Here is a 24,939-nt window from a genome sequence, read left to right on the forward strand (position 1 = left end):
ATCTCAAAGTTGTTGTATTTAAAAGCATTTCTCTTGCAAGAAAATGTCCCTTTAGGGAAGACCACATTAGCAGAGAGCCTCACTCACTTGGGCAATGAAATCTTGTGTTCAGGCTCCTATTTGTCACCCAGCAGCTCTATAAGCTGAAAAACAAAGGGGAATCCTATCAGATGATCCTGATCTCAAAGTTGTTGTATTTAAAAGCATTTCTCTTGCAAGAAAATGTCCTTTCCCTTTAGGGAACACCACGTTAACAGAGAGCCTCACTTGGGCAATGAAATCTTGTGTTCAGGCTCCTAGTTTGTCACCCAGCAGCTCTGTGAGCTGAAGAGCAAGGTGGAATCCTCTTAGATGATCCTGATCCCAAAGTTGTTATATTTAAAAGCATTTCTCTTGGAAGAAAATGTCCCTTTAGGGAACACCACATTAACAGAGAGCCTCACTCATGTGGCCAATGAAAACTTGTGTTCAGGCTCCTATTTGTCACTCAGCAGCTCTATGAGCTGAAAAACAAAGAGGAATCCTCTCAGATGATCCTGATCTCGAAGTTGTTGTGTTTAAAAGCATTTGTCTTGCAAGAAAATGTCCCTTTAGGGAACACCACATTAGCAGAGAGCCTCACTCATGTGGCCAATGAAAGCTTGTGTTCAGGCTCCTATTTGTCACCCAGAAGCTCTGTGGGCTTGAGAGCACGTGAAAGAAAAGTGCTATGGAGGAGCAAAATGTCATAGATAATATCTTTAAAATGGACTTGTTGGGAAGCATCCTGTAGGAGTGTCAAGTCAGCATGACTGAATCTGTGATCAGTAGCTAGACTACTGCTAATGAACAGTGGGGAGGAATAAGAAAAACTGGGAATAAATCTGTTGTGGGTTTTTGTTTTTCCAACAGCACAGAACATTAAACCACTGTAACAAATTGAAAGGTTTAGTAGTTAAAGAAGCACCAAATACACCTCTGTGAGAGGCTTCAGAGGTGAAAATGGAAGGTGAAGCTTTCAGATACCTAAATGACAAAGGAGTTTGAGACTCCTATTTAAAAGCATAGTGGACACAAGGAGGACTATGTAGATGCCTTTGGTCACGTTTGAAAGTGTGACTTGTGCTTCTAAGTCACTGTAGCACTACTTTAAACTCTCCTACAACTCAAAGTGTGCAGATCCTGTCAAGTCATTCCATGAGAAGGCCCTGCATGCTCCCCACTGGTCTTCAGTCTCTTGTTTTGCTGGGCAGAATTCTCCCTGTGGACAGAGTACCTGCTGGTGCTTCTGCTATGGGGGAGCACTCTTTGGAGTTGTGCTCAGCTGCCTAAATCACTTAAAAGATGTTGTATGAGAACTGTAAGGAACCTTTTCTCTCAGGTATGAGCTGGTTTCCATCACATGGTGAAAAGCTGCTGTTGCTGCAGGCCCCCTGCCCATGGATGTAAGAGCAGTTAGCACTGCCCATGGCTGAAGAAGGCTCTGTTGTCACAGTGTAGGGTTGACAGCAGCAGCGCAGCTCACACAGTGTTCTGGTGGGTCAGGAAAGGCTGGAGGCAGATGATTATTGGCTTCAGTCCTATAAACATCACCTAATAAGGAGACTTGCTGAATAAAAGAATAGAGATTGGACCTTCCATGCTGCTATTAAATTTGTTACTTGTGTCAGAAGTGAAATGCAGAACTGGTTTGCTTGCAAGGCCACACTGCTAACTGGAAGTGGCATTTAGGCTCTCCTTGATATTTAGGCTATCCTTGATATTTTTGATCCATCAATCTTTGAATAATTCTGTTTGTACTTTATTCTAGGACAGACACCACAAGAATTGATTACTCCATACCATCAAGGGAGAACTGGGCTTTGCCATATTTTGCATGCCAAGTAGCAGCTCTCACAGCCTATTTGAAAAAAACCCTCAATTCTTCTGCTGAGGTAAAGCAAAATTCCTTAATCTCTTCATGAGGAGTTGCTGGTGGAACTGTGCTCTAGGGTAGCTGCTTGTCTCACTATCACCCCAGTCACTGGGCAGAAAACAGTAGATGTTCTGTTTGTTCTTTTCAAAGCAGCCACTCAGGTTTCACTGAGGCCTGTGCAGGGTTTGCTAAGTGCCTCCTGCCCTGCCCTGTTGTGCCCCCATGAGGGTTCAGAGAGGGCAGTGTGGTGGTGAGCTGTATGCCCTCTTTTTAACATGAACTGGTTCTCACTCTGTCAGATACTTTAGTTGCTCTTCCTGTTGCTGGGAGAAGATGGTGCTGACTTCTTTTTCCCTGCCTCTCTGTCAAAGATGTTTCTTCTGGTCAGCTTTAAGTGGGTTTGAACATTTCAGTAATGACTTTCTTACCATTTGAGAACTTGTTAACTAGGTCTGGTCAGTAGTGTAATTATTTCCTAACATACTTTTAATGACCTCTCAGTTACTTTCTGACAGAGATACATAGGTATGAAACTAATGTGCTTCTCTGTTGTTGTTTTCTTTCTGTTCTCTAGAAGTTTTGTTACCTTTTGGTGAGTGCTTCAACATACACCTTCATGATGATGTGGGAGTACAGTCATTATCTCCTCTTTGTCCAAGCTGTTTCTCTTTTTCTGCTAGACAGCTTTGCCCTGGCGCAGACAGAGAAGGTACTAGAACTCTTCAACCTACTCAGAGTTGGGGACTTAAGTACAACATCAGAGCTGCCTGCCATAAATACTGCTCAGGAGCTCCAAAGGGTGCAGACTGAGTGATGATTTCAGTGTCTTGCAGCCTGTGTCCAGCTGAGGTGCCTGGCATGGGCAGGCATGGCCATTGGAGGAATAAAATTACTTTAAACTCCCTCTCTTATGGACTGCTGTATTTGGAACAGGTTGCCTAACAAAAGGGTCAGAAGCTAAACAAATCTGGGACCTGAAATATCCACAGATAGCTGAAAGAATGACAAATGACACTCAGCCATCCTTGCCAGACTGGACAGATGGGCAGAGTCCAAGGGCATGAGATTGAGCACATCTAAGTGCCAGGTTCTGCACACCGGCCACAACAACCCCATGCAGTGCTACAGGCTGGGGTCAGAGTGGCTGAGAGCAGCCAGGCAGAGAGGGACATGGGGGTGCTGGTTGACAGCAGCTAAACACGAGCTAGCAGTGTGCCCAGGTGGCCAAGAAGGCCAATGGCATCCTGGCCTGCATCAGAAATCCTCCCGTGGCCAGCAGGAGCAGGGAAGTCATTGTGCCCTGTGCTCAGCACTGCTTAGGCCACACCTTGAGTCCTGTGCCCAGTTCTGGGCCCCTCAGTTTCAGAAGGACATTGAGACACTTGAAAGTGTCCAGAGAAGGGCAACAAAGCTGGGGAGGGGTCTGGAGCACAGCCCTGTGAGGAGAGGCTGAGGGAGCTGGGGTTGCTTAGCCTGGAGACGAGGAGGCTCAGGGGAGACCTCATTGCTCTCTGCAACTCCCTGAAGGGAGGTTGTAGCCAGGTGGGGGTTGGTCTCTTCTCCCAGGCAACCAGCACCAGAACAAGGGGACACAGTCTCAAGCTGTGCCAGGGGAAGTTTAAGCTGGAGGTGAGGAGAAAGTTCTTCCCAGCAAGAGAGATTGGCCATTGGAATGTGCTGCCCAGGGAGGTGGTGGAGTCACTGTCCCTGGAGGTGTTTAAAAAGTGACTGGATGAGGCACTTGGTGCCATGGTTTAGCTGATCAGATGGTGTTGGGTGATAGGTTGGACTTGATGATCTTGGAAGTCTTTTCCAACCTGGTTAATTCTAATTCTAATCCTTTTTGGGGTAATTTCCTTCTCTTATCCATATTCACAGCAGGGTGGGGCCAACCGAGAATGTTCTCTCTTGGCTCTGTGCAGCTTAAGAGGGTAATTTTCACCCTGAATGTCTCACCTTGTTATGATTTAGCCAGTGAGAGATGCTGGAGGCCAGTTGAGTTTTCAGTGCAAGGAAACATTTGAAGTTATTCTGCAAACTGGTTGCACCCACAAGGCCTTTTTACTCTACCTGTTGCCATGGCTGCTATGGTACTTTGTACACTTGGGCCTTCTAGTTTTCAGTTTCAAACTGCATGTAATTCATATTTGATAGAATGGGTTGAGTTGGAAGGGGCCTGAAGGACCATCCAGTTCCACCCCCCCTGCCATGGGCAGGAACACCTTCTGCTAGCCCAGGCTGCTCAAGGTCTCATACAACCTGGTCTTGAACACCTCCAGGGAGGGGGCATCCCCAACCTCCCTGGGCAACCTGTGCCAGTGTCTCACCACCCTCACTGTAAAGAATGTCTTCTAATCTGTAGCCTAAATCTGCCCTCCTCAAGCTTCAATCCATTCCCTCTCATCCTGTCACTACAAACCCTTGTCAAAAGTCCTGTCCTGGCTTTCTTGTAGGCTCCTTGAAGTACTGGAAGGCTGCTCTAAGGTCTCCTTGGAGCCTTCTAAGTTATCTTTGGAGCTTTCTAAGGTCTCCTTGAAGCCTTCTCTTCTCTAGGCTGAACAGCCCCAACTCGCTCAGCCTGTCCCCACACAGGAGGTTCTTCAGCCCACTTTGAATTAGTCACCTCTTCTTTCAATTGCTTTTTTTGCTGTTCCTCAGCAGTGGGAAGTCTTTGACCTATATTAGGTCAAAGCAGGGTCCTTATTTTATGAGGGAGAAGAGTGCTTGGGTAAAAGTGTCAGATGTCAGGTTTTATAAGATGTGGTTATCAGTTAGCAAATAACAGAAAGTATCAGTAACAGGCTGAGTACTTCAGAGAGAGGTTAAATCAGCAAGTCTTGTGAGGGGAGGGGAAGCAGAGGGTTAGAGTAGGCAGCTCTTGTGTTCATGCTCTTGCATGGAGATTGGTCCTTGATGCTGCATCACACATGCAGAACTGAGGAATACTCCTTGTGGAATACTCCCAGTGTCAGCATTTTGTCAGAATTCCTGTGAGGTAGTTGTACACTAATTGCTGGGACTGAGTTGGAGCTCGATGGTCTCTTCCAACCCAAACCATTCTATGATGAGAAATACATCCTAGAGCCAGATGGGACCCTGCTGGATTCAGGAGTTGGAGGATAGAGATCACAGAATCACAGTATCACCAAGGTTGGAAGAGACCTCAAAGATCATCAAGTCCAACCTGTCACCACAGACCTCATGACTAGACCATGGCACCAAGTGCCACATCCAATCCCCACCTGGCTACAACCTCCCTTCAGGGAGTTGTAGACAGCAATGAGGTCTCCCCTGAGCCTCCTCTTCTCCAGGCTAAGCAACCCCAGCTCCCTCAGTCTCTCCTCACAGGGCTGTGCTCCAGATCCCTCCCCAGCTTTGTTGCCCTTCTCTGGACACCTTCAAGTGTTTCGATGTCCTTCTTAAACTGAGGAGCCCAGAACTGGACACAGGACTCAAGGTGTGGCCTAACCAATGCAGAGTACAGGGGCACAATGACTTCCCTGCTCCTGCTGGCCACACTATTCCTAATGCAGGCCAGGATGCCATTGGCCTTCTTGGCCACCTGGGCACACTGCAGGCTCATATTCAGGTGGCTGTCAATCAGCACCCCCAGGTCCCTCTCTATTTGGCAGCTTTCCAGCCACTCTGACCCCAGCCTGTAGCTCTGCATGGGGTTGTTGTGGCCAAAGTGCAGCAGCTGGCACTTGGAGTTGTTGAATGCCATCCTGTTGGCCTCTGCCCATCTGTCCAACCTGGCAAGGTCCCTCTGCAAAGCCCTTCTGCCCTCTAACAGATCCATTAATCCCATGATGGACGGGGGGATGGAGTGAGCTCTCTGCTGCTTTGCAAAGCAGGATGCATCCCTATGGTAATTTTATCTGTGTTTTGCTTTGTTTCTTCCACAGGTGCATGAAGTATACAAAATCTATTTGTTTTCTCTCTTCTTGGGATACCTTTTGCAGTTTGAAAATTCAGCCTTACTGGTGTCACCCTTACTGAGTCTTGTAGCAGCTTTAATGCTCTCTAAATGCCTTCAGGTAACTAGGCTCTCCTCTGACCCTGAGTGTGATTTCTGTTATTGAAACTGAGCTCCAAATGATGTGGCCCTCTTGACATGTCTTTGCAGATGAATATGAAGAAAGGCACATTGATGTCAAGGTTGCTGAAACTAATGTACATTTATTTGGTGCTTACCATAACAGTGACACTAAACTTCTTGCTAAAGGTAAGATTCCTCTGTGAAAAGTGATTTTCATTGTCTAAACAGAAAGTTGCAGATACATCCTGGAAGAATCTATGGAAGTGTTGCTTGTCTTCTTCATCCAAGGATTCATAGCTTCAAAAATTGAGTCATTTTGTGGTTGTAGAAAAAGCCTTTCCCAACTCTTCCAGCAGCTGTTTTATCTTGGAGTTTTGGTCTTGTGGGTTGAGGTTAAAGCATACTGTAATGCTCAGCTGTTTCATAAGTGGGAGCTGGGTTACAACTTGGAAGGACTCTACAAACTGTTCTGAATATGAAAACAATGTTTTTGTGCATTGGGAAGACCTAGTAGCTAGGAACAGGTAGTCACAGAATCAGAGAATGTTAGGGGTTGGAAGGGACCCCTACAGATCATCCAGTCCAACTCCAGGCCACACAGGAACACATCCAAGCAGGTATTGAAAATCTCCAGAGAAGGAGACTCCACAACTTCCTTGGGCAGCCTGTTCCAGGACTCTGTCACCCTCACTAGAAAGAGAGTTGTTCCTGTGTTCCAGCTTGTACCTGTTGTTCCTTGTCCTATCACTGGGCACCACCAAAAAGAGACCATCACCTCCATCCTGACACCCTCTCCTCAGCTTTCTCTTCTCTAGCCTAAACAGCCCCAAGTCTCTCAGTCTTTCTTCACGGGACAGATGTTCAATTCCCTCCATCATGCTTGTAGCTCTCTGTTGGATTCTCTCCAGCAGGTCTCTGTCTCTCTTGTACTGGGGAGCCCAGAACTGGACACAGTATTCCAGGTGTGGTCTCAGCAGGACAGAATAGAGGGGCAGGAGAACCTCCCTAGCCCTGCTGGCCACTCTTTTCTTAATGCACTCCAGGATGCCCTTGGCCCTGTTGGCCACAAGGACACACTGCTGTTCCATGCAGAACCTGCTGTCCTCCAGGACTCCAAGGTCTTTCTCCATGGGACTGCTTTCCAGCAGGACAGCTCCTAGTCTGTACTGAAGACTGCTGTTGTCCTCAATAAGGACTCTGCACTTGCCCTTGCCAAGGGCATCCTGGCCTGTATCAGGAACAGTGTGGCCAGCAGGAGCAGAGAAGTCATTGTGCCCTGTACTCTGCATTTGTTAGGCCACACCTTGAGTCCTGTGTCCAATTCTGGGCCCCTCAGTTTAAGAAGGACATAGAGAGACTTGAAGGTGTCCAGAGAAGGGCAATGAGGCTGGGGAGAGGCCTTGAGCACAGCCCTGTGAGGAGAGGCTGAGGGAGCTGGGGTTGCTTAGCCTGGAGAAGAGGAGGCTCAGGGGAGACCTCATTGCTCTCTCCAACTCCCTGAAGGGAGGTTGTAGCCAGGAGGGAGTTGGTCTCTTCTCCTAGGCAAGCAGCACCAGAACAAGAGGACACAGTCTCAAGCTGTGCCAGGGGAAGTTTAGGCTTGAGGTGATGAGAGATCTTCACAGAGAGAGTTATTAGCCATTGGAATGTGCTGCCCAGGGAGGTGGTGGAGTCCCCATCCCTGGAGGTGTTCAAAAGGGGATTGGATGTGGCACTTGGTGCCATGATTTAGTCATGAGGTCTGTGGTGCCAGGTTGGACTTGATGATCTTTGAGGTCTCTTCCAACCTTGGTGATACTGTGAAAAAGATGAGTTAGATTCCACAAAGTTTGGGCTGCTCAAACCATTTATGTGAGTATTTACAAATGCTCATAGCTAGGCTGCAGCCCTGTTGTTTAGTGGAGCCAAACACGATGTCCTTTGGCTTGCCTTGGGGGATAAATCTGTGGGTGTTAGCCCTGAGCCTTTTTACACTGCTCTGTAGACATCTTATTGACAGCTTCTCTTTTGCTCTCCTGTTGGGGTACCTGAATGAAATGGTACTCTGAAGGACACCCTAGGGATGCATTTATTCAAGTGAAGACTTGCAATCCTATACTGGTACCTTAAGTGGCAGGCTTAATCCAATTTGGTAAATAATTGGCTGTTCCCTGCCATCTTTTCATCTAAATGAAGTGACTCTGTGAAAGCTGCTTCCAGCACTGGCTAAGCTTCTCTCCTCTGCTACCTTCATTTCCAGATGCTTGTTCCTCACAAAGAAAACGAACATTTGCTGAAGTTCATCGAAGTAAAACTTGGCTTAAACACAACTAAGTAAGTTTGAAAACTCTTTACCCCTTCCAAGGTATTTGACCTTCTGAAACTGCTCTGAGGAATGGCAAAGTTCAGTGATTTGTCAGAATTTGATGCAGGAGTTAGGGAAGCAGTCTCTGTTTGTCATTGCTTTTACAATGGACTTAAAAGAAGGTGCATACAGGGAGGTTATTTAGGATTTGGAAGTTTCTGATGCACCCCAATATGTTCTGTGCCTTGGGGTGAAAGTATTTGATAGGTTTTTGGTTTGCCTTGACTTTGAAGAGCAAAGGTGTCTGGGTCCTGTCTGCTGTTCCTAAGCAGACTTGAAAGCAAATAGGGTAAAAGTTGCTAAAGGAAAAGAATAGAATAGAATAGAATAGAATAGAATAGAATAGAATAGAATAGAATAGACCAGACCATGTTGGAAGAGACCTTCAAGATCATCACATCCAACCTATCATCCAACACCACCTAATCAAATAACCCATGGCACCAAGCACCCTGTCAAGTCTCCTCCTGATCACCTCCAGTGATGGTGACTCCACCACCTCCCTGGGCAGCACATTCCAGTGGGCAATCACTCTTTCTATGAAGAACTTCTTCCTAACCTCCAGCCTAAACCTCCCCTGGCACAGCTTGAGACTGTGTCCTCTTGTTCTGGTGCTGGTTGCCTGGGAAAAGAGTCCAACCCCCACCTGGCTACAACCTCCCTTCAGGGAGTTGTGGAGAGCAAGAAGGTCTCCCCTGAGCCTCCTCTTCTCCAGGCTAAGCAACCCCAGCTCCCTCAGCTTCTCTTCACAGGGCTGTGTTCCAAACCCCTCACCAACTTTGTTGCCCTTCTCTGGACTCATTCCAGCATCTCAACATCTTTCCTAAACTGAGGAGCCCAGAACTGGACACAGGACTCAAGGTGTGGCCTAACCAGTGCTGAGTACAGGGGCAGAATCACCTCCCTGCTCCTGGCCACACTGTTCCTGATGCAGGCCAGGATGCCATTGGCCTTCTTGGCCACCTGGGCACACTGCTGGCTCATGTTCAGCCTACCATCGACCAGTACCCCCAGGTCCCTCTCTGCCTGGCTGCTTTCCAGCCACTCTGACCCCAGCCTGTAGCACTGCATGGGGTTGCTGTGGCCAATGTGCAGAACCTGGCACTTGGATGTGTTCAATCTCCTGCCCTTGGCCTCTGCCCATCTGTCCAGCCTGTTGAGGTCCCTCTGCAGAGCCTCTCTACCCTCCAGCAGATCAACTCCTGCCCCCAGCTTGGTGTCATCTGCAAATTTCCTGATGATGGACTCAATGCCCTCATCCAGATCATCAATAAAGATGTTAAAGAGCACAGGGCCCAGCACTGATCCTTGGGGCACACCACTGGTGCCTGGCTGCCAGCTGGATGTACAAAAGAGCCATGAAGTGTTGCTGGTAGCTCAAAACAAGGCTGAACTGGGGGAGGTTGTTTTTATTCTTTTTCTAAGAATAGCACCCCTCCAAAAACAACCAACAACCAACCTTTGGAAGGAATTAGGCCAAGGGAAAACTGAAACAGCCAGGGGGGGAGCTGTGATTCTAGGAACTGTTTGCATCTATTACAATGTGACTGTTGGGCTGCAAGAAGACCTCGCCACAGCTACAGATTTCCTGGAAAGCTTCAACAGGAGTATTGGTAAGGACTGGGACAGCTCCTGGAGCCAAGCCAAGACTTGCAATTCCATGCAGGAATTGGGACTCTCTTCTGGGAACTGCATCTCTCTTACAACACCACTTTGACAACCTTTGAGGGGAAGTTAAAAATGCCCTCGCACAGAACTGAACTGGTTGGGAAGTGTTTGGAAGACAAGATGCAAGGACATCAGCAGAGTCAGAATCACAGAATCAACCAGCTTGGAAAAGACCTCACATGTCATCAAGTCCAACCTATTACCTAATACCTAACACCTCCTGACAACTAAACCATGGCTCCAAGTGCCACATCCAGTCCCCTCTTGAACCCCTCCAGGGATGGTGACTCCACCACCTCCCTGGGCAGCACATTCCAATGGCCAATTACTCTTTCTGGGAAGAACTTTCTCCTCACCTCCAGCCTAAACTTCCCCTGGCACAGCTTGAGACTGTGTCCTCTTGTTCTGGTGCTGCTTGCCTGGGAGAAGAGACCAATCCCCACCTGGCTACAACCTCCCTTCAGGTAGTTGTGGAGAGCGATGAGGTCTCTCCTGAGCCTCCTCTTCTCCCAGGCTCAGTAGCCTGGAGCCTCCAGCTCCCTCAGCCTCTCCTCACAGGGCTGTGCTCCAGACCCCTCCCCAGCCTTGTTGCCCTTCTCTGGATGTGTTCAAGTGTTTCAATATCCTTCTTAACCTGAGGAGCCCAGAAGAGGACACAGGACTCAAGGTGTGGCCTCAGCAGTGCTGAGTACAGGGGCAGAATGACCTCGGGGCTCCTGCTGGCTGAGACACATTGTTTAACACACACAGCTACACCTTCTGAAGGGGTTTTCATGAAAAGAGAGGGCTGCTTCTGCTCAGGATTTCAGTTTATTCAGCTACAAGGTATTCATGGATTTAGTTTTTCACTCCCCTGGGGACTTGCTACATGTTACTTTCCAGGCTGTCAAACTCTGCAGTGAAGGCATTGACTGAGACAAACTGGCTGCAGCTCTGCCTAGAAAATGGTCTAACTGGGGGAGGAGTTATGGTTTACAGCACAAGAGCTTCAAGACTTGTCTTTCAAGGCCACTTTGGATGTCCCCAGCTGTTAACCTTTAAGCTGATTCTGTCTCATTGAAGGTGGTTTAGTTCTTTAGCCTTATCTTGGAGGAAAAGAAAAAGGAGGAGGAAGGCAAAGCAGAGGAAAAGCAAAAGAGGAAAGCAAAGTGGAGGAAAAGCAAAAAGGGAGGAAAGCAAAGTGGAGGAAAAGCAAAAGAGGAAAGCAACATGGAGAAAAAGCAAAAGAGAGAGGAAAACAAAGCAGAGGAAAAGCAAAAGAGGGAAGAAAGCAAAGTGGAGGAAAAGCAAAAAGGGAGGAAAGCAAAGTGGAGGAAGAGCAAAAAGGGAGGAAAGCAAAGTGGAGGAAGAGCAAAAAGGGAGGAAAGCAAAGTGGAGGAAGAGCAAAAAGGGAGGAAAGCAAAGTGGAGGAAGAGCAAAAAGGGAGGAAAGCAAAGTGGAGGAAAAGCAAAAGAGGAAAGCAACATGGAGAAAAAGCAAAAGAGGGAGGAAAACAAAGCAGAGGAAAAGCAAAAGAGGGAGGAAAGCAAAGCAGAGGAAAAGCAAAAGAGGGAGGAAAGCAAAACAAAGTAAGGCAGGAATGCATTCACAGCCTCTCATGCTGCACCAGCTCCAGTTGGGAACACACACTGTTAGTGCTTCTTGGCAGAGTGTGTAATCTTTCTGCTCATTAATTGAGAGAGAGGAATGATCAGTGGGTTCAGCCACAGAACTAGGATTGCAGCATTAAGGATTCTATTCTTGGCAGTGGCTTGGGCTTGTTTGTGATCTCAGCTGACCACTTCCCCTTCTCCATGGCCCTGTTTGGAATGAGGACAAGCAGACCTTCCTGCATCAGTATCTCTAAAAGCTTAATCCACTGTGATAATGAAGTGCTTTGTGGTCCCCACGATGAAGTTGGATGGGAGGTTGGGTTTTTGTGGTACAAAAGAGTTGTAGTCTGGTCTCTTCAGCTCACAGATCCCTTTGGGGAAGAGAAGCTTTGGCCAAGTACTCTAAAAGAGTATTTGCAGCGCTGCTGCGAATGGTGAAAGGAGAACTTTCCAAAGGCGAAGTGAGGAAACAAGGTGTCCTATGGCATGAATGGGTTAAAGTGATTCATTGTCTGCTGGGTTTTTCTAATCTGTGGCTTATTGTTACTGCTTTTAATGGGATGTTTTTGCCTTACTAGGAATTTTACAATGAATTGGCTCCTTTGTCAAGAATCTCTTCAGGCACCCTCCCAAGACTTTTTTTTGCGACTAACACAGTCATCCTTGTTGCCTTTCTATATTTTAGTATTAATCATCTGCCTTTTTTCTGTAACTCAGGTCCTTTTTAGGAGAATTTGGTAAGTAACTGCTTTGCACTGAAAAAAATGAGAAGTTAAAAATGAGAGGTTCATAGGATGTCTTAAGTGGGTGTTTGTTGCTCCGAAGTTTGTTACATCGCTGAACTTGCCAGGATGTGCTCAACAGTGGAAAGGCCCAAACTCAGCCTCTTAAAGAAAGTCCTTTGGTGAGCAGCTTCTTGAGAACAGGTTGCCCAGGGAGGTTGTGGATGGTCACCTCCCTGAAGGTGCTTGGTGCCATGGTTCAGTTGGTTAGGTGGTGTTGGATGATAGGTTGGATGCGATGATCTTGAAGGTCTCTTCCAACCTGGTTTATTCTAAGGTGTTTAAGGCCCAGTTGGATGAGCCCTTGAGTAACCTGGGCTAGTGGAAGGTTAGGTTAGGTTAGGTTAGGTTAGGTTAGGTTAGAATAGAATAGAATAGAATAGAATAGACCAGGTTAATCCAACCCACCTAATCAACTCAACCATACAACCAAGCACCCTATCAAGTCTCCTCCTAAACACCTCCAGGGATGGTGACTCCACCACCTCCCCAGGCAGCACATTCCAATGGCCAATCTCTCTCTGGGAAGAATCTCTTCCTAACATCCAGCCAAACCTCCCCTGGCACAGCTTGAGACTGTGTCCTCTTGTTCTGGTGCTGCTTGCCTGGGAGAAGAGACCAACCCCCACCTGGCTACAACCTCCCTTCAGGTAGCTGTAGAGAGCAATAAGGTCTCCCCTGAGCCTCCTCTTCTCCAGGCTAAGCAACCCCAGCTCCCTCAGCCTCTCCTCACAGGGCTGTGCTCCAAACCCCTCAACAACTTTGTTGCCCTCCTCTGGACACCTTCCAGCAAGTCAACCTCCTTCCTAAACTGAGGGGCCCAGAACTGGACACAGGACTCAAGGTGTGGCCTGCCCAGTGCAGTGTACAGGGGCAGAATGACCTCCCTGCTCCTGCTGGCCACACTGTTCCTGATGCAGGCCAGGATAAAGTGTCCCTACCCATGGCAGGGGGTTTGGAACTAGATGATCTTTAAGGTCCCCTCCAACCTGAACCATTCTATGAATTGTCTATGAGTTGTCATTGGTTTGTTTCCCCACAACTGCCATTCCTGCAGAGCTCTGGCTAGTGCTTTGTGATATGTTTGGCCATTCCCATTGCAAAGGAGCAAGGTGTTTTGTCTGTTTTCCCCATCCAACAGCAAAGCAATCTGGTTGCTGCTAGAGAATTTGTTTCTCTGGTTTGGGTTTGTTGGGTTTTTTTCTGCTTCACTGGTTTAGGTTTGGGCTGGGTTTTTTCTACAAGTCTTGTTTACTGTGATGATAAAGTCCATCAGCTTTTGCTGCTCAGAACAGGGCTGAAGTGAAACTGACTCAATTATTTTTAGTTCCACATTGATTCAGGGTTCCCTTGAGGGGAGGAGTAGTGAGGCTGGCTGTTTACAGACTAAGAATAGCAACACCGTAGCTCTTGTGTAACTTGGAAACTCCACTGCTGGGAAATTAACCTCTCCCTGCTAGAGGATGAATGCTGTAGCTGCTCAGGTATTTGGGCAAATTTCTCACTAGATTATTTGTCAAGGATCAATCCCAGAATTTCAGGGGCTGGAAGGGACCTCCAAAGCTCATCCAGTCCAACCTCCTTGCTAGAGCAGGGTCACCTACACCACATCACACAGGAGCACATCCAGGCAAGTTTTGAATACCTCCAAAGAGGGAGACTCCACAACCCCTCTGGGCAGCCTGCTCCAGGGCTCTGTCACCCTCACAGGGGAAAAGTTTTTCCTCATATTTATGTGGAGATTCCTATGCCTCAACTTCCACCAGTGCCCCTTAATGGGCCGGAGATTGGAGTCAATACGGCTGACCAATATGATGGCGTATTGTTCCTTTATTGTTCCAGTGGTGCAGGCCTATGGTGCAGGCCCGTGGTGCCAGTATAGCACAGAAGTAAAGTGTAGAAGAAGAGAAAGGAAAGGCAGAAGTGTGTAGCAAGGGAACTTCTACAACATATATAAAGTCAGAGAGCCTCATTGGCATGGCTTCATTGGTTCCCTCTGAGTGACCACACATCACACTGTTATAGATTATTGGTCCAACTACTAATGACACAACGAGGTTGTTGATGCAGGTGCATGCCCTGTTCTCCCAAGATAACCCTTACAATAGGGTTTACACTCAGAGGTGGTGGTATCATAGTATCATAGTATCAGTCAGGGCTGGAAGGGACCACAAGGATCATCTAGTTCCAAGCCCCCTGCCATGGGCAGGGACACCCCACACTAGATCAGCCTGGCCAGAGCCTCAGCCAGCCTGGGCTTAAACACCTCCAGGGACAGGGCCTCAACCACCTCCCTGGACAACCCATTCCAGGGCTTCACCACTCTCATGGGGAAGAACTTCCTCCTCACCTCCAGCCTGAATCTCCCCACCTCCAGCTTCATTCCATTCCCCCTAGTCCTATCACTACCTGAGATCCTGAGCAGTCCCTCCCCAGCCTTCCTGTAGCCCCCTTCAGATACTGGAAGGCCACAATGAGGTCACCTGGGAGCCTTCTCTTCTCCAGACTGAACAGCCCCAACTCCTTCAGTCTGTCCTCACAGGAGAGGTGCTCCAGCCCTCTGCTCATCCTCCTGGCCCTTCTCTGGACACCTTCCAGCACCTCCAGATCCCTCTTGTCATAGGGGCTCCAGAACTGGAGGCAGTACTCCAGGTGGGGTCTCAGCAGAGCTGAGCAGAGGGGGAGAATCACCTCCCTTGCCCTGCTGGCCACACTTCTCCTGATGCAGCCCAGGATCTGATTGGCTTTGTGGGCTGCAAGTGCACACTGAGAGCTCCTGTTGAGCTTCTTGTCCTCCAGCACCCCCAAGTCTCTCTCCTCAGGGCTGCTTTCCAGCCAGTCCCTGCCCAGCCTGGATTTGTACCTGGGATTGCCTCCACCCAGCTGCAGGACCCTGCCCTTGGTCTTGTTGAACCTCCTGAGGTTGGCTTGTGCCCATCTCTCCAGCCTGTCCAGGTCCCTCTGGATGGCCTCCCTTCCCTCCAGTGTGTCTGCTGCACCACACAGCAGTGGTCCCACTGTATTCATTCCCATCAGTTGCTCCAGAGAGCTTACAGCCTGTAACAAGTGGGTATCTGAATCAAGTCAGTGGGTACCAAGAGATCTCATTCCTGTTGACCAAAAGTAAATAAGGGAGTGCAAGAGTGCTGTGTGATCTGATGCAGAATGGTCTCAGTGTGCTTCTGCCATAATGGTCATAAGAAGTGTTTGTTACTGGCACCTTTGCCTGAGGTGGTGTCTGAATTAAGTGATGTCTCCTTTTCTCCAACTGCAGTGGTGAACCACTGAAAGAGACAGTTAAACTTGAGGATGGTCGGATTGGAGAGAGGCCAGAAATAGTTTATCATGTAATTCACACAGTTTTGCTTGGCTGCCTAGCCATGTGCTTGGAAGGGTAAGTCTCATTTTGATCTGTCTCTTTTGAAGGCAACAGAGAGTTCCTAACAGGATGTGGCACACCATTCACCCCTTTGAAATTCACCCTTGTCCTTAAGAACTTCCTCCTCAGCTCCAGTCTCACCCTGCTCTCCCTCAGCTTCAAACCATTCCCCCTTGGCCTGTCTCTAGACACCCTCAGGAAAAGTCCCTCTGCAGCCTTCCTGGAGGATCCCTTCAGCTGTTGGCAGGCAGCTCTAAGGTCCCCCTGGAGTCTTCTCTTCTCCAGGCTGAACAATCCGAGCTCCCTTAGCCTATCCTCATAGCAGAGGTGCTCCTAACAAGGTGGCACCCTATTCACCCCTTTTCAATTCACCCCTTTTCAGGAAGGTTTGGGCTGTGGTGGTGCTAGCTAGGAGGGGAGAAAGCAAAAGGTGATTTTGAGTGCAAATTTGATGCAGGTCTCTGATGAACTGTGCTTGGTCTCCTTCATGGGTATTTTCCAGGTTTTAATGCAGCCAAAATCCAAGGCATCAACTGAAGGAAATGCTAGTCACTTTATTTATGGTATATTGAAGTGTAATAGGACTGTGCTTTAATTCTTTCAGTCCTGCATTCTAGCAAGATCTTGTGTGGTGTTGTGATGAGCAGGGAGTGTCCTGGATTACTGGGACATGGCGAAGCTCTCCTGCATCTTCCTGGCTGTAGGCTGCCACGAACTATACCTTTGCTCAAGTTAAAGCAGCAGCAGCAGCAGAATGACTTTCAAAACCACTGTGCTAGCCCTTAAAGCTACAGGAGCCACTCTTTGGAAGGTGTTATTCCATCTTCTCTTTTCAGCTAAATCAGCTTGAAGGCAGCAGGTTTGGTGTTAGGTTTATCCTGCTGCAATCTGAACGGTCATTAAGTCTTAGTGAGCAGAGTGTTGGGTTGCCATGTAAATTGTTTTAACTTGTCTAGTCTAGGCTTAAGAAGGCAGCCAGTACCAGTAAACCCCAAACTGTTTATGAAGTGCTTTCCTTTCTCCAGGAGCTCCATTATACTGTAGTATCTATAGAGTTTGCTTTGCTGAGTAGCTGTTTTTTGTCCTTGCTTGGGTGGAAAACAGCAGCAGCTGAGTGACTTTGCTAGTCTCTTTGCTTTTCCTTCATCCTCCCCTGAACTCTCTGAAGGATTTTGTCATTTTTTACCTCAGATCTTGTTCCTTCATCTTGCAGCAGATGATCAGGTGCCTGCTCTTCTGCTAGAGGTTCCCTTGGGGTTTTACCCTTCAGTACCATCAAATCTGGTCTCTGACTGCTTGAGCATCCAGCATGTCTGACTTAGGAAAAAGCCCCAAACATCTGAGTGTTTTCATGGCTAGATTGAATACAGAGGCATGTGCAGAGTCCCAACTCAGTTATTGCAGTGTTTTTCAGAATGAAATACCTCTGGACACCTTATGTGTGCATGCTTGCTGCATTTGGTGTGTGCTCCCCCGAGCTTTGGATGACGCTTTTCAAGTGGCTGCGACTGAAAGCTGTGCACCCCATCCTGCTGGTGAGTTGCTGTTGCCAGGCTCTTGGGAGTTCCAGCTAGCAAGCACATAACTTTGGAATTACCCAGGACCTATAGAATAACCCATTAAAAGACCATGTAGTTCTGGGGGTCTCATACAGTCATTTTTTCTATGTGTTTCACCCTTAACATCTCACTCCCTCCTGTTCTCCAGCACTGGGTAATAAAAAAGTGGTGTTCACACTACAGCCTTTGCTCATAAGAAGCAGAGCTGTTATCATCTGCTCTCACTTAATCTCTTTAACTTCTTCTGACAAATCTTTGAGGCCTCAGTCTCTGTCATATTCAGTTGAAATTGGCCAAGAAGGTTGTGCACATTTTAGGAGGTGTGCAGGAGAAAGAAGTACAGGCAAGCATCAACGTGAGCCTGGTTTCCCTAGGAAGTGGGGCTATAAATGTGGTGGTTAGGTGGATTTAGTACTGAGAGGAAAACTGATCCATAAGAAATGGTAAGTGGAATTACTTTGGGTAAGATTTGTTCCTGTGTGGCCACTATGGAGAAGTGATTGTGAGTCTGGTGAGACCTCACCTGGGGTACTGCGTTCAGATCTGAAGCCTTCAACACAGGAAGGACATGGACCTGATGGAAAGGATCCAGAGGAGGCCACAAAGGTCATCAGGGAGCTGGAGCACCACTCCCACAAGGACAGGCAGAGGGAGCTGAGGTTGTTCAGCCTGGAGAAGAGAAGGCTCCAGGGAGACCTAATAGCAGCCTTCCAGTACCTGGATGGGGCCTAAAAGAAGACTGCAGAGGGACTGTTTGCAAAGGCCTGCAGGGACAGGATGAGGAACAATGATTGGAAATGACAGAAGAGCAAATTTAGACTGGATGTTAGGAACAAGTTCTGCACCATGAGGAAGGTGGAACACTGGAACATGTTGCTCAGGGAGGTGGTTGAGGCCCTATCCATGGAGATGTTCATGGTCAGGCTCAACAAGGCTCTGAGCAACCTGATCAAGTTGAGAATGTCCCTGCTCACTGCAGCAGGGCTGGACTGGGTGACCTTTGGAGGTCCCTTCCAATCCAAACCATTCCATGACTGAGGAGGGTGTGCTGCAGTGCACCCCCCCTTCCAACCCTAGCTTTATTCTTAGCATGCTGAGAGTTGGTTTGTGCAATTTTCAGCAGCTTTGCCAATTACTTTCATTAATAAACCAAGGACAGGATATTATGTACCTTCATTTCATATAGGGGCAAATACTTCTGTGCTGAAACAAAGCTTCACTAAGTCACTTGTGAAAATGCCATGCACTGTGACATCAGAAACATTGGCAGTGTGCTTCAAGGAGTAGCAACATGTTCCTGCATGTGGAAAGCACACTCTTGTATACACCTCATGCTTTCTGCTCTGCACACCTGCTTTATTTTTTGACTCTTAGCACAGTAAATGTGCTTATTATAAAGAGAACACCTCCTTGTGCAGTCCTTACCACAGGCTTCCTGTTCCAAGTCAGCTCTTCTCCTTTTTCCAAAGCAGAAGTTGTATCAGCTGGAATGATGGTGTTGCTGAAGGATGGGGTCTGGGCTTTGCAGATGCACAGATTGCATTGGCTTGGCAGGGACCCTCAAAGGGCATCTTGTCCAACCCCCCTTCAGTCACCAGGGACACCTCCAGCTACAGCAGGCTGCCCTGGGCCACATCCAGTCTGATCTTGAATGTCTCCAGGGACAGGGCCTCAACCACATCCCTGGGCAGCCTGTTGCAGTATTTCACCACTCTCACTGTGCAGAACTTCCTCCTGATGGCCAGCCTGAATCTGCCCTGCTCCAGTTTCAAACCATTGCCTCTCATCCAATCACTCCAAGCCCTTCTGAACAGTCCCTCCCTAGCCTTTCTGTAGGTCCCCTTCAGATATTGAAATGTAGCTCTTAGTTCTGCCCAGAGCCTTCTTCAGGCTGAACAGCCCCAATTCTCTCAGCCTGTCTTCATAGCAGGGGTGCTCCAGCCCTCTGGGTATCTTGGTGGCCCTTCTCTGGACCCACCCCATCAGGTGTATGTCTGTCTTGTGTTGGGGACCCCATAACTGGCCACAGTATTGCAGGTGAGGTCTCAGCAGAGCAGAGTGGCACGATCACCCCAGTGTGACCTGCTGGCCACACTGCTTTTGATGCAGCCCATATCAGCGTTATTGATCCAAACAAAAAAGCCTCAAGAAGATCAGAGGTTTGAAATGCCTGTTCCATAGTCCTTTTCCTTCCTCAGATTATCTCATTGCATTTGTTTGTGAGGTGTCTACTTCTCTTCCTTTCATCATGTGCACATTGCATCATTACTACTACTGGAGTAGCAATTAACTATGCCTAATATAAGGCATGGTTATAATGCCTAATAAAAGGCAATATAAGGCATGCCAGTATAAGGCCTAATATAAGGTTATCATGGATCAAAGAAGTTCTTCCATGCTAAATAAGGCAAATTCTTTGTGGGGAGTTTTTGGCTTGGTAGAAACCCACAAATTTTCACCACTTTAAGGTTTGAGGCAGCAATGTAGCTGTCTGTATGAGCAGAAGCAGCAGATGGTCCAAGCTGGAGCACAGAGCACGGTGCATGACCCATTTCTTCTAACCTGTGTTTTCCAGGCTCTTATTCTGAGTATGGCAGTTCCCACAATAATTGGCTTCAGCTTGTGGAAAGAGGTAAGCAAAGCATGGTTGTGGCTTTGGGTTTGTAGGTAGGCACCATAGGAGTCAGGGTGATGAGCAAGCACAATGAAATGTACTTGATGAACTGAAAGGTGTATGGTGAAGTGAAAGCTGTCATCCACTGCAGAGAGTTTTTGACTTCTAAACAGAACTGTTGACATTTTTCTGTGTTAGGTATTTGACAGTTGGAGTTGGTAATGATTGCTCACAGGAATGAGGAAGTGTTTAAAATTAAATGAAGACTTTGTTATATTCAGCTACTATGAATTGGATTTAGTTCAGGATGTCCCTGATACTGCAGAGCAGGTTGGACCAGATGACCTGTGGAGGTCACAGACTCATAGCATCAATGAGGTTGGGAAAGACCTCAGAGATCATCAAGTCCAACCTATCACCACAGACCTCCTGACAACTAAACCATGGCTCCAAGTGCCACATCCAATCCCCTCTTGAACACCTCCAGGGGTGGGACTCCACCACCTCCCTGAGCAGCACATTCCAATGGCCAATCTCTCTGCCTGGTGTAATGGGTTGGGGCAGACCCCCTCCCCACCACGCACAGGAATAACGACTCAGACAGACAGATTGCAAAAGTGATGGAAAGTTTAAATAGAACAGTGAGTGCGTGCAGAGAGCTAGAAACACAGTGACAAGAACCCCAAAACAGACCCAGAGAGATCCCATCCCCACCTGAGGGTGCACCCAAAACCCCCAGGGCTCCTCCTTCCCCCCCCCCCCACTGCTAGGCTAGTCTCAGCTGGCCAGATCTGAGACTGCCCATCCCCCCGTGGCCTTGGGCCGAGCCAGGCCCATGGCCGGGAGATCTCTCCCCCAGTTACCGGGTGGCGAGGAGGAAGAAAAGAGGAAGTGCCAGACCCCACCGCGAAACTTATAGTGGTGCAAGGGATCATGGTAGGAAATAACCTAATGTCCTGTGTCCACCCACTGGGCTGGACTTCTGGACACAGGAAACACCCCTGTAGCAGAGGGCACCCAGCCCAATCTACAACATCTGGGAAGAACTTTCTCCTCACTTCCAGCCTAAACTTCCCCTGGCACAGCTTGAGACTGTGTCCTCTTGTTCTGGTGCAGCTTGCCTGGGAGAAGAGACCAACCCCCACCTGGCTACAACCTCCCTTCAGGTAGTTGTAGAGAGCAAGAAGGTCTCCCCTGAGCCTCCTCCTCTCCAGGCTAAGCAACCCCAGCTCCCTCAGCCTCTCCTCACAGGGCTGTGCTCAAGGCCTCTCCCCAGCCTTGTTGCCCTTCTCTGGACACCTTCAAGTCTCTCAATGTCCTTCTTAAATTGAGGGGCCCAGAACTGGACACAGGACTCAAGGTGTGGCCTAACCAGTGCTGAGTGCAGAGCAGAATGACTTGTATGAGAATTCAGAGGTAAAATCCACTCTTGCCCAACAGTGTTTCAGCAGGGTTTGCAGTGTGTGCCTTACAGTAGGAGCATTGGGTGCAGTGCCAGCTGACACTGCACACCTTTCTGCCTGAGCGATAAATACTCTCCTGGGGGAGAAAAAGAGCTGCCCTTGTTCAAAAGAGCTGGGAAATTTCTCACAGCAGAGGAGCCTAGATGAGTTGGCCAAATAATCCTTTTCCAGATGGTTCTTCAATAAAAGCAGTGTGAGGGTTTGGACTCTAGAGGGCTTCAAGCATTCCAGATCCAGCTTCTGCCTCTAAGCAGTGAGCAGTTGGCTTTCCAGGTTTGTAACTCATCCCTCAGCTTGGAAGCTTTGATTGATAGCAAGGGGACAGTGCAAGTGCTTGGAGGCTCTTAGTCTGTTACCATGGCTATAAGTGGCTGAGCATGCAGCTCAGCATCTTTCTGCTTGGCTGTGTTCTGCTGCAGGCTGGCATAGTCCTTCACCTAACCAAATTTGCCTGAGGGCTCTGGTTGATAAGTGCAGCTGGTTCTCCTTGAGGTGGCAGCAGCAGTTCCTCTTTCTGTTGTCCTGGGGACAGTTCAGGTGTATCATAGAATCAATAAGGTTGGAAAAGACCTCAGAGATCATCAAGTCCAACCTATTACCTAATACCCAACACCTCCTGACAAAATAAACCTTGGCTCCAAGTGCCACATCCAAGCCTTTTATGAACACCTCCAGGGATGGTGACTCCACCACTTCCCTGGGCAGCACATCCCAATGGCCAATCTCTCTTTCTGGGAAGAACTTTCTCCTCACCTCCAGCCTAAACCTCCCCTGGTACAGCTTGAGACTGTGTCCTCTTGTTCTGGTGCTGGGTGCCTGGGAGAAGAGACCAACTCCCACCTGGCTACAACCTCCCTTCAGGTAGTTGTAGAGAGCAATGAGGTCTCCCCTGAGCCTCCTCTTCTCCAGGCTAAGCAACCCCAGCTCCCTCAGCCTCTCCTCACAGGGCTGTGCTCCAGACCCCTCCCCAGCTTTGTTGCCCTTCTCTGGACACATTCAAGTGTCTCAATGTCCTACAGCTCTCACAGGATCACAGACTGCATTGGGTTGGAAGGGACCCTCTAGTGTTGGAAGTGCCTCTCCTGTGCTGGAGGCCCCAGAGCTGGATGCAGTACTCCAGGTGTCAGCCTTGATAGACAGATGTGGCAGCTGGTTTTGTGCTACCCAACCATATCTGATTGTAGACTGCTAACCCTTGACAGCTGAATTGTGCAGGTAATTGGGGTGGAAGCTCCTCATTTGAAAGCAGTCTCCCTCTTCCCACTGTCTGTCCACTATGGCTGTCCCAAAGTAAGTTGCTTTTTCAGTCTGAGCTCACCCATCAACTTCATCCTGATTTGTATGATTTTGCACCTAAAAACCTGGGCCATGGTTTTGATGCATGTAAAGGCAGTGAAAGCTGATGAATGTTGTTGCTTGGCAAATATTTTGGTGGTGTTTTGCTTTTGGTTTATTTCAGTTAAAAAAAATGTTATTATTACAAGTGGTCTAATAAGATAGAGCTGAGGACTTGTGTTGACACACTGTGCTGCCCCTGCACTCAGCACTGGTCAGGCCACAGCTTGAGTCCTGTGTCCAGTTCTGGGCTCCTCAGTTTAGGAAAGATGTTGAGCTGCTGGAAGGTGTCCAGAGAAGGGCAACAAAGCTGGGGAGGGGTCTGGAGCACAGCCCTGTGAGGAGAGGCTGAGGGAGCTGGGGTTGCTTAGCCTGGAGAAGAGGAGGCTCAGGGGAGACCTTCTTGCTCTCTACAACTCCCTGCAGGGAGGTTGGAGCCAGGTGGGGGTTGGTCTCTTCTCCCAGGCAAGCTGCACCAGACCAAGAGGACACAGTCTCAAGCTGTGCCAGGGGAGGTTCAGGCTCAAGGTGATGAGAAAGTTCTTCACTGAGAGAGCCGTTCACCATTGGAATGTGCTGCCCAGGGAGGTGGTGGAGTCCCCATCCCTGGAGGTGTTCAAGAGGGGATTGGATGTGGCACTTGGTTTAGTCATGAGGTCTGTGGTGCCAGGTTGGACTTGATGATCTTTGAGGTCTCTTCCAACCTTGGTGATTCTGTGATACTGTGGGGGTTGGTCTCTTCTCCCAGGCAAGCAGCACCAGAACAAGAGGACACAGTCTCAAGCTGTGCCAGGGGAGGTTCAGGCTGGATGTTAGGAAGAAATTCTTCCCAGCAAGAGAGATTGGCCACTGGAATGTGCTGCCCAGGGAGGTGGTGGAGTCACCATCCCTGGAGGTGTTTAGGAAGAGCCTGGATGAGGCACTTGGTGCCATGGTTTAGTTGATCAGATGGTGTTGGGTGATAGGTTGGACTGGATGATCTCTGAGGTTTTTTCCCACCTGGTTAATTCTGTGATTCTGTATTCTGTCCTGCAGCATTGTTAGTGTCACCTGTGGGGGCCCTCAATTCCCCTGGCTTGGCTGGCAGCACAGCCCTTGCTGTTGTTATCTCTGAGCCAAGGCCTGAAGGTAACAAACCCAGGCAAATAGCCCTAGCTGTGTGTTGGGTGATAGCTTGGACTCAGTGATCTCTGAGGTCTTCTCCAACCTGGTTAATTCTATTCCATTCTGATTTTGGAGAAGATCTGCTGGCAGGTAAATCTGATCTGTGTTTTGCTAAGTCAGGCCAATCAGGAGGGGAAAACTTGTGTGAAACCCATTTTGTGTTGTGCTGCTTAAGGCCTTAATGTAATGAAATGCTCTGTAGTTTCATTCCTCTTGGCTGTAAATAACTAAAAGCATGTTCCCATCAGTTCTTCCCTAGGATAATGACAGAGCTTTCAGAGCTACAAGAATTTTATGATCCTGATACAGTAGAACTTATGACATGGATAAAGTAAGTATGAAGCCCTACATTTCTGTTTCACTGCTTTATGTCAGGGGATTTTTATCTCAGCATGTTGGGGAGGTACCTCCATCAGTCTGAGTTTCCCCTTGCTGGGTCAGTCTGTGATGTAAGGGAAGAGAAAGGTGTGGTTAAGGTTTGGTGTTATTCCCATGGCAAAGAGCAGGAATTTACCATTGGTTACAAGAGGAGAGGATACTGAAACATGCAAGCAAATCATGTTTAATATTAGTAGTAGACCAAATTTCCAAACACAGGTGGACATAAAGGCTGCCCAGGGGTGTGGCTGAGGCCCCATCCCTGGAGACATTGAAGCTCAGACTGGATGTGGCCCTGTGCAGCCTGCTCTAGTTGGAGGTGTCCCTGCTGACTGCAAGGGCATCCTGTTCCAAGTCAGCTCTTCTCCTTTTTCCAAAGCAAAAGTTGTATCAGCTGGAATGATGGTGTTGCTGAAGGATTGGTTCTGGGCTTTGCAGATGCACAGATTACATTGGCTTGGCAGGGACCCTCAAAGGTCATCTTGTCCAACCCCCCTGCTGCCACCAGGGACACCTCCAGCTACAGCAGGCTGCCCTGGGCCACATCCAGTCTGATCTTGAATGTCTCCAGGGATGAGGCCTCACCCACATCCCTGGGCAGCCTGTTCCAGTATTTCACCACTCTCACTGTGCAGAGCTTCCTCCTGATGGCCAACCTGAATCTGCCCTGCTCCAGTTTCAAACCATTGCCCCTCATCCAGTCACTCCAAGCCATAAAGACATAAAGG

At 48.4% G+C, this 24,939-nt stretch overlaps 1 protein-coding gene across 5 annotated transcripts in view; it reads left to right on the forward strand.

The window, feature by feature from the left end:
• The window catches only part of DPY19L4 (dpy-19 like 4), a 50,316-nt gene that overhangs the window by 14,313 nt on the left and 11,064 nt on the right, over positions 1 to 24,939 (forward strand). For 4 of the 5 annotated variants that reach the window (XM_068164342.1, XM_068164343.1, XM_068164346.1 and 1 more), the window contains 10 exons: positions 1,790 to 1,913; positions 2,469 to 2,603; positions 5,800 to 5,931; positions 6,021 to 6,119; positions 8,173 to 8,246; positions 12,116 to 12,274; positions 15,594 to 15,713; positions 17,113 to 17,233; positions 19,833 to 19,889; positions 24,082 to 24,164. In XM_068164342.1, the coding sequence (XP_068020443.1) occupies positions 1,790 to 1,913; positions 2,469 to 2,603; positions 5,800 to 5,931; positions 6,021 to 6,119; positions 8,173 to 8,246; positions 12,116 to 12,274; positions 15,594 to 15,713; positions 17,113 to 17,233; positions 19,833 to 19,889; positions 24,082 to 24,164 (1,104 nt within the window). The remainder of the gene's footprint in view (positions 1 to 1,789; positions 1,914 to 2,468; positions 2,604 to 5,799; positions 5,932 to 6,020; positions 6,120 to 8,172; positions 8,247 to 12,115; positions 12,275 to 15,593; positions 15,714 to 17,112; positions 17,234 to 19,832; positions 19,890 to 24,081; positions 24,165 to 24,939) is intronic. The other variant, XM_068164344.1, reaches the window with a different exon arrangement.

The sequence above is a fragment of the Melanerpes formicivorus genome, unplaced genomic scaffold (genome assembly GCF_026170545.1).
Source record: "Melanerpes formicivorus ecotype bairdi unplaced genomic scaffold, bMelFor1.0.p_v2 SCAF_79, whole genome shotgun sequence".
NCBI classification, from domain to species: Eukaryota; Metazoa; Chordata; class Aves; order Piciformes; family Picidae; genus Melanerpes; species Melanerpes formicivorus.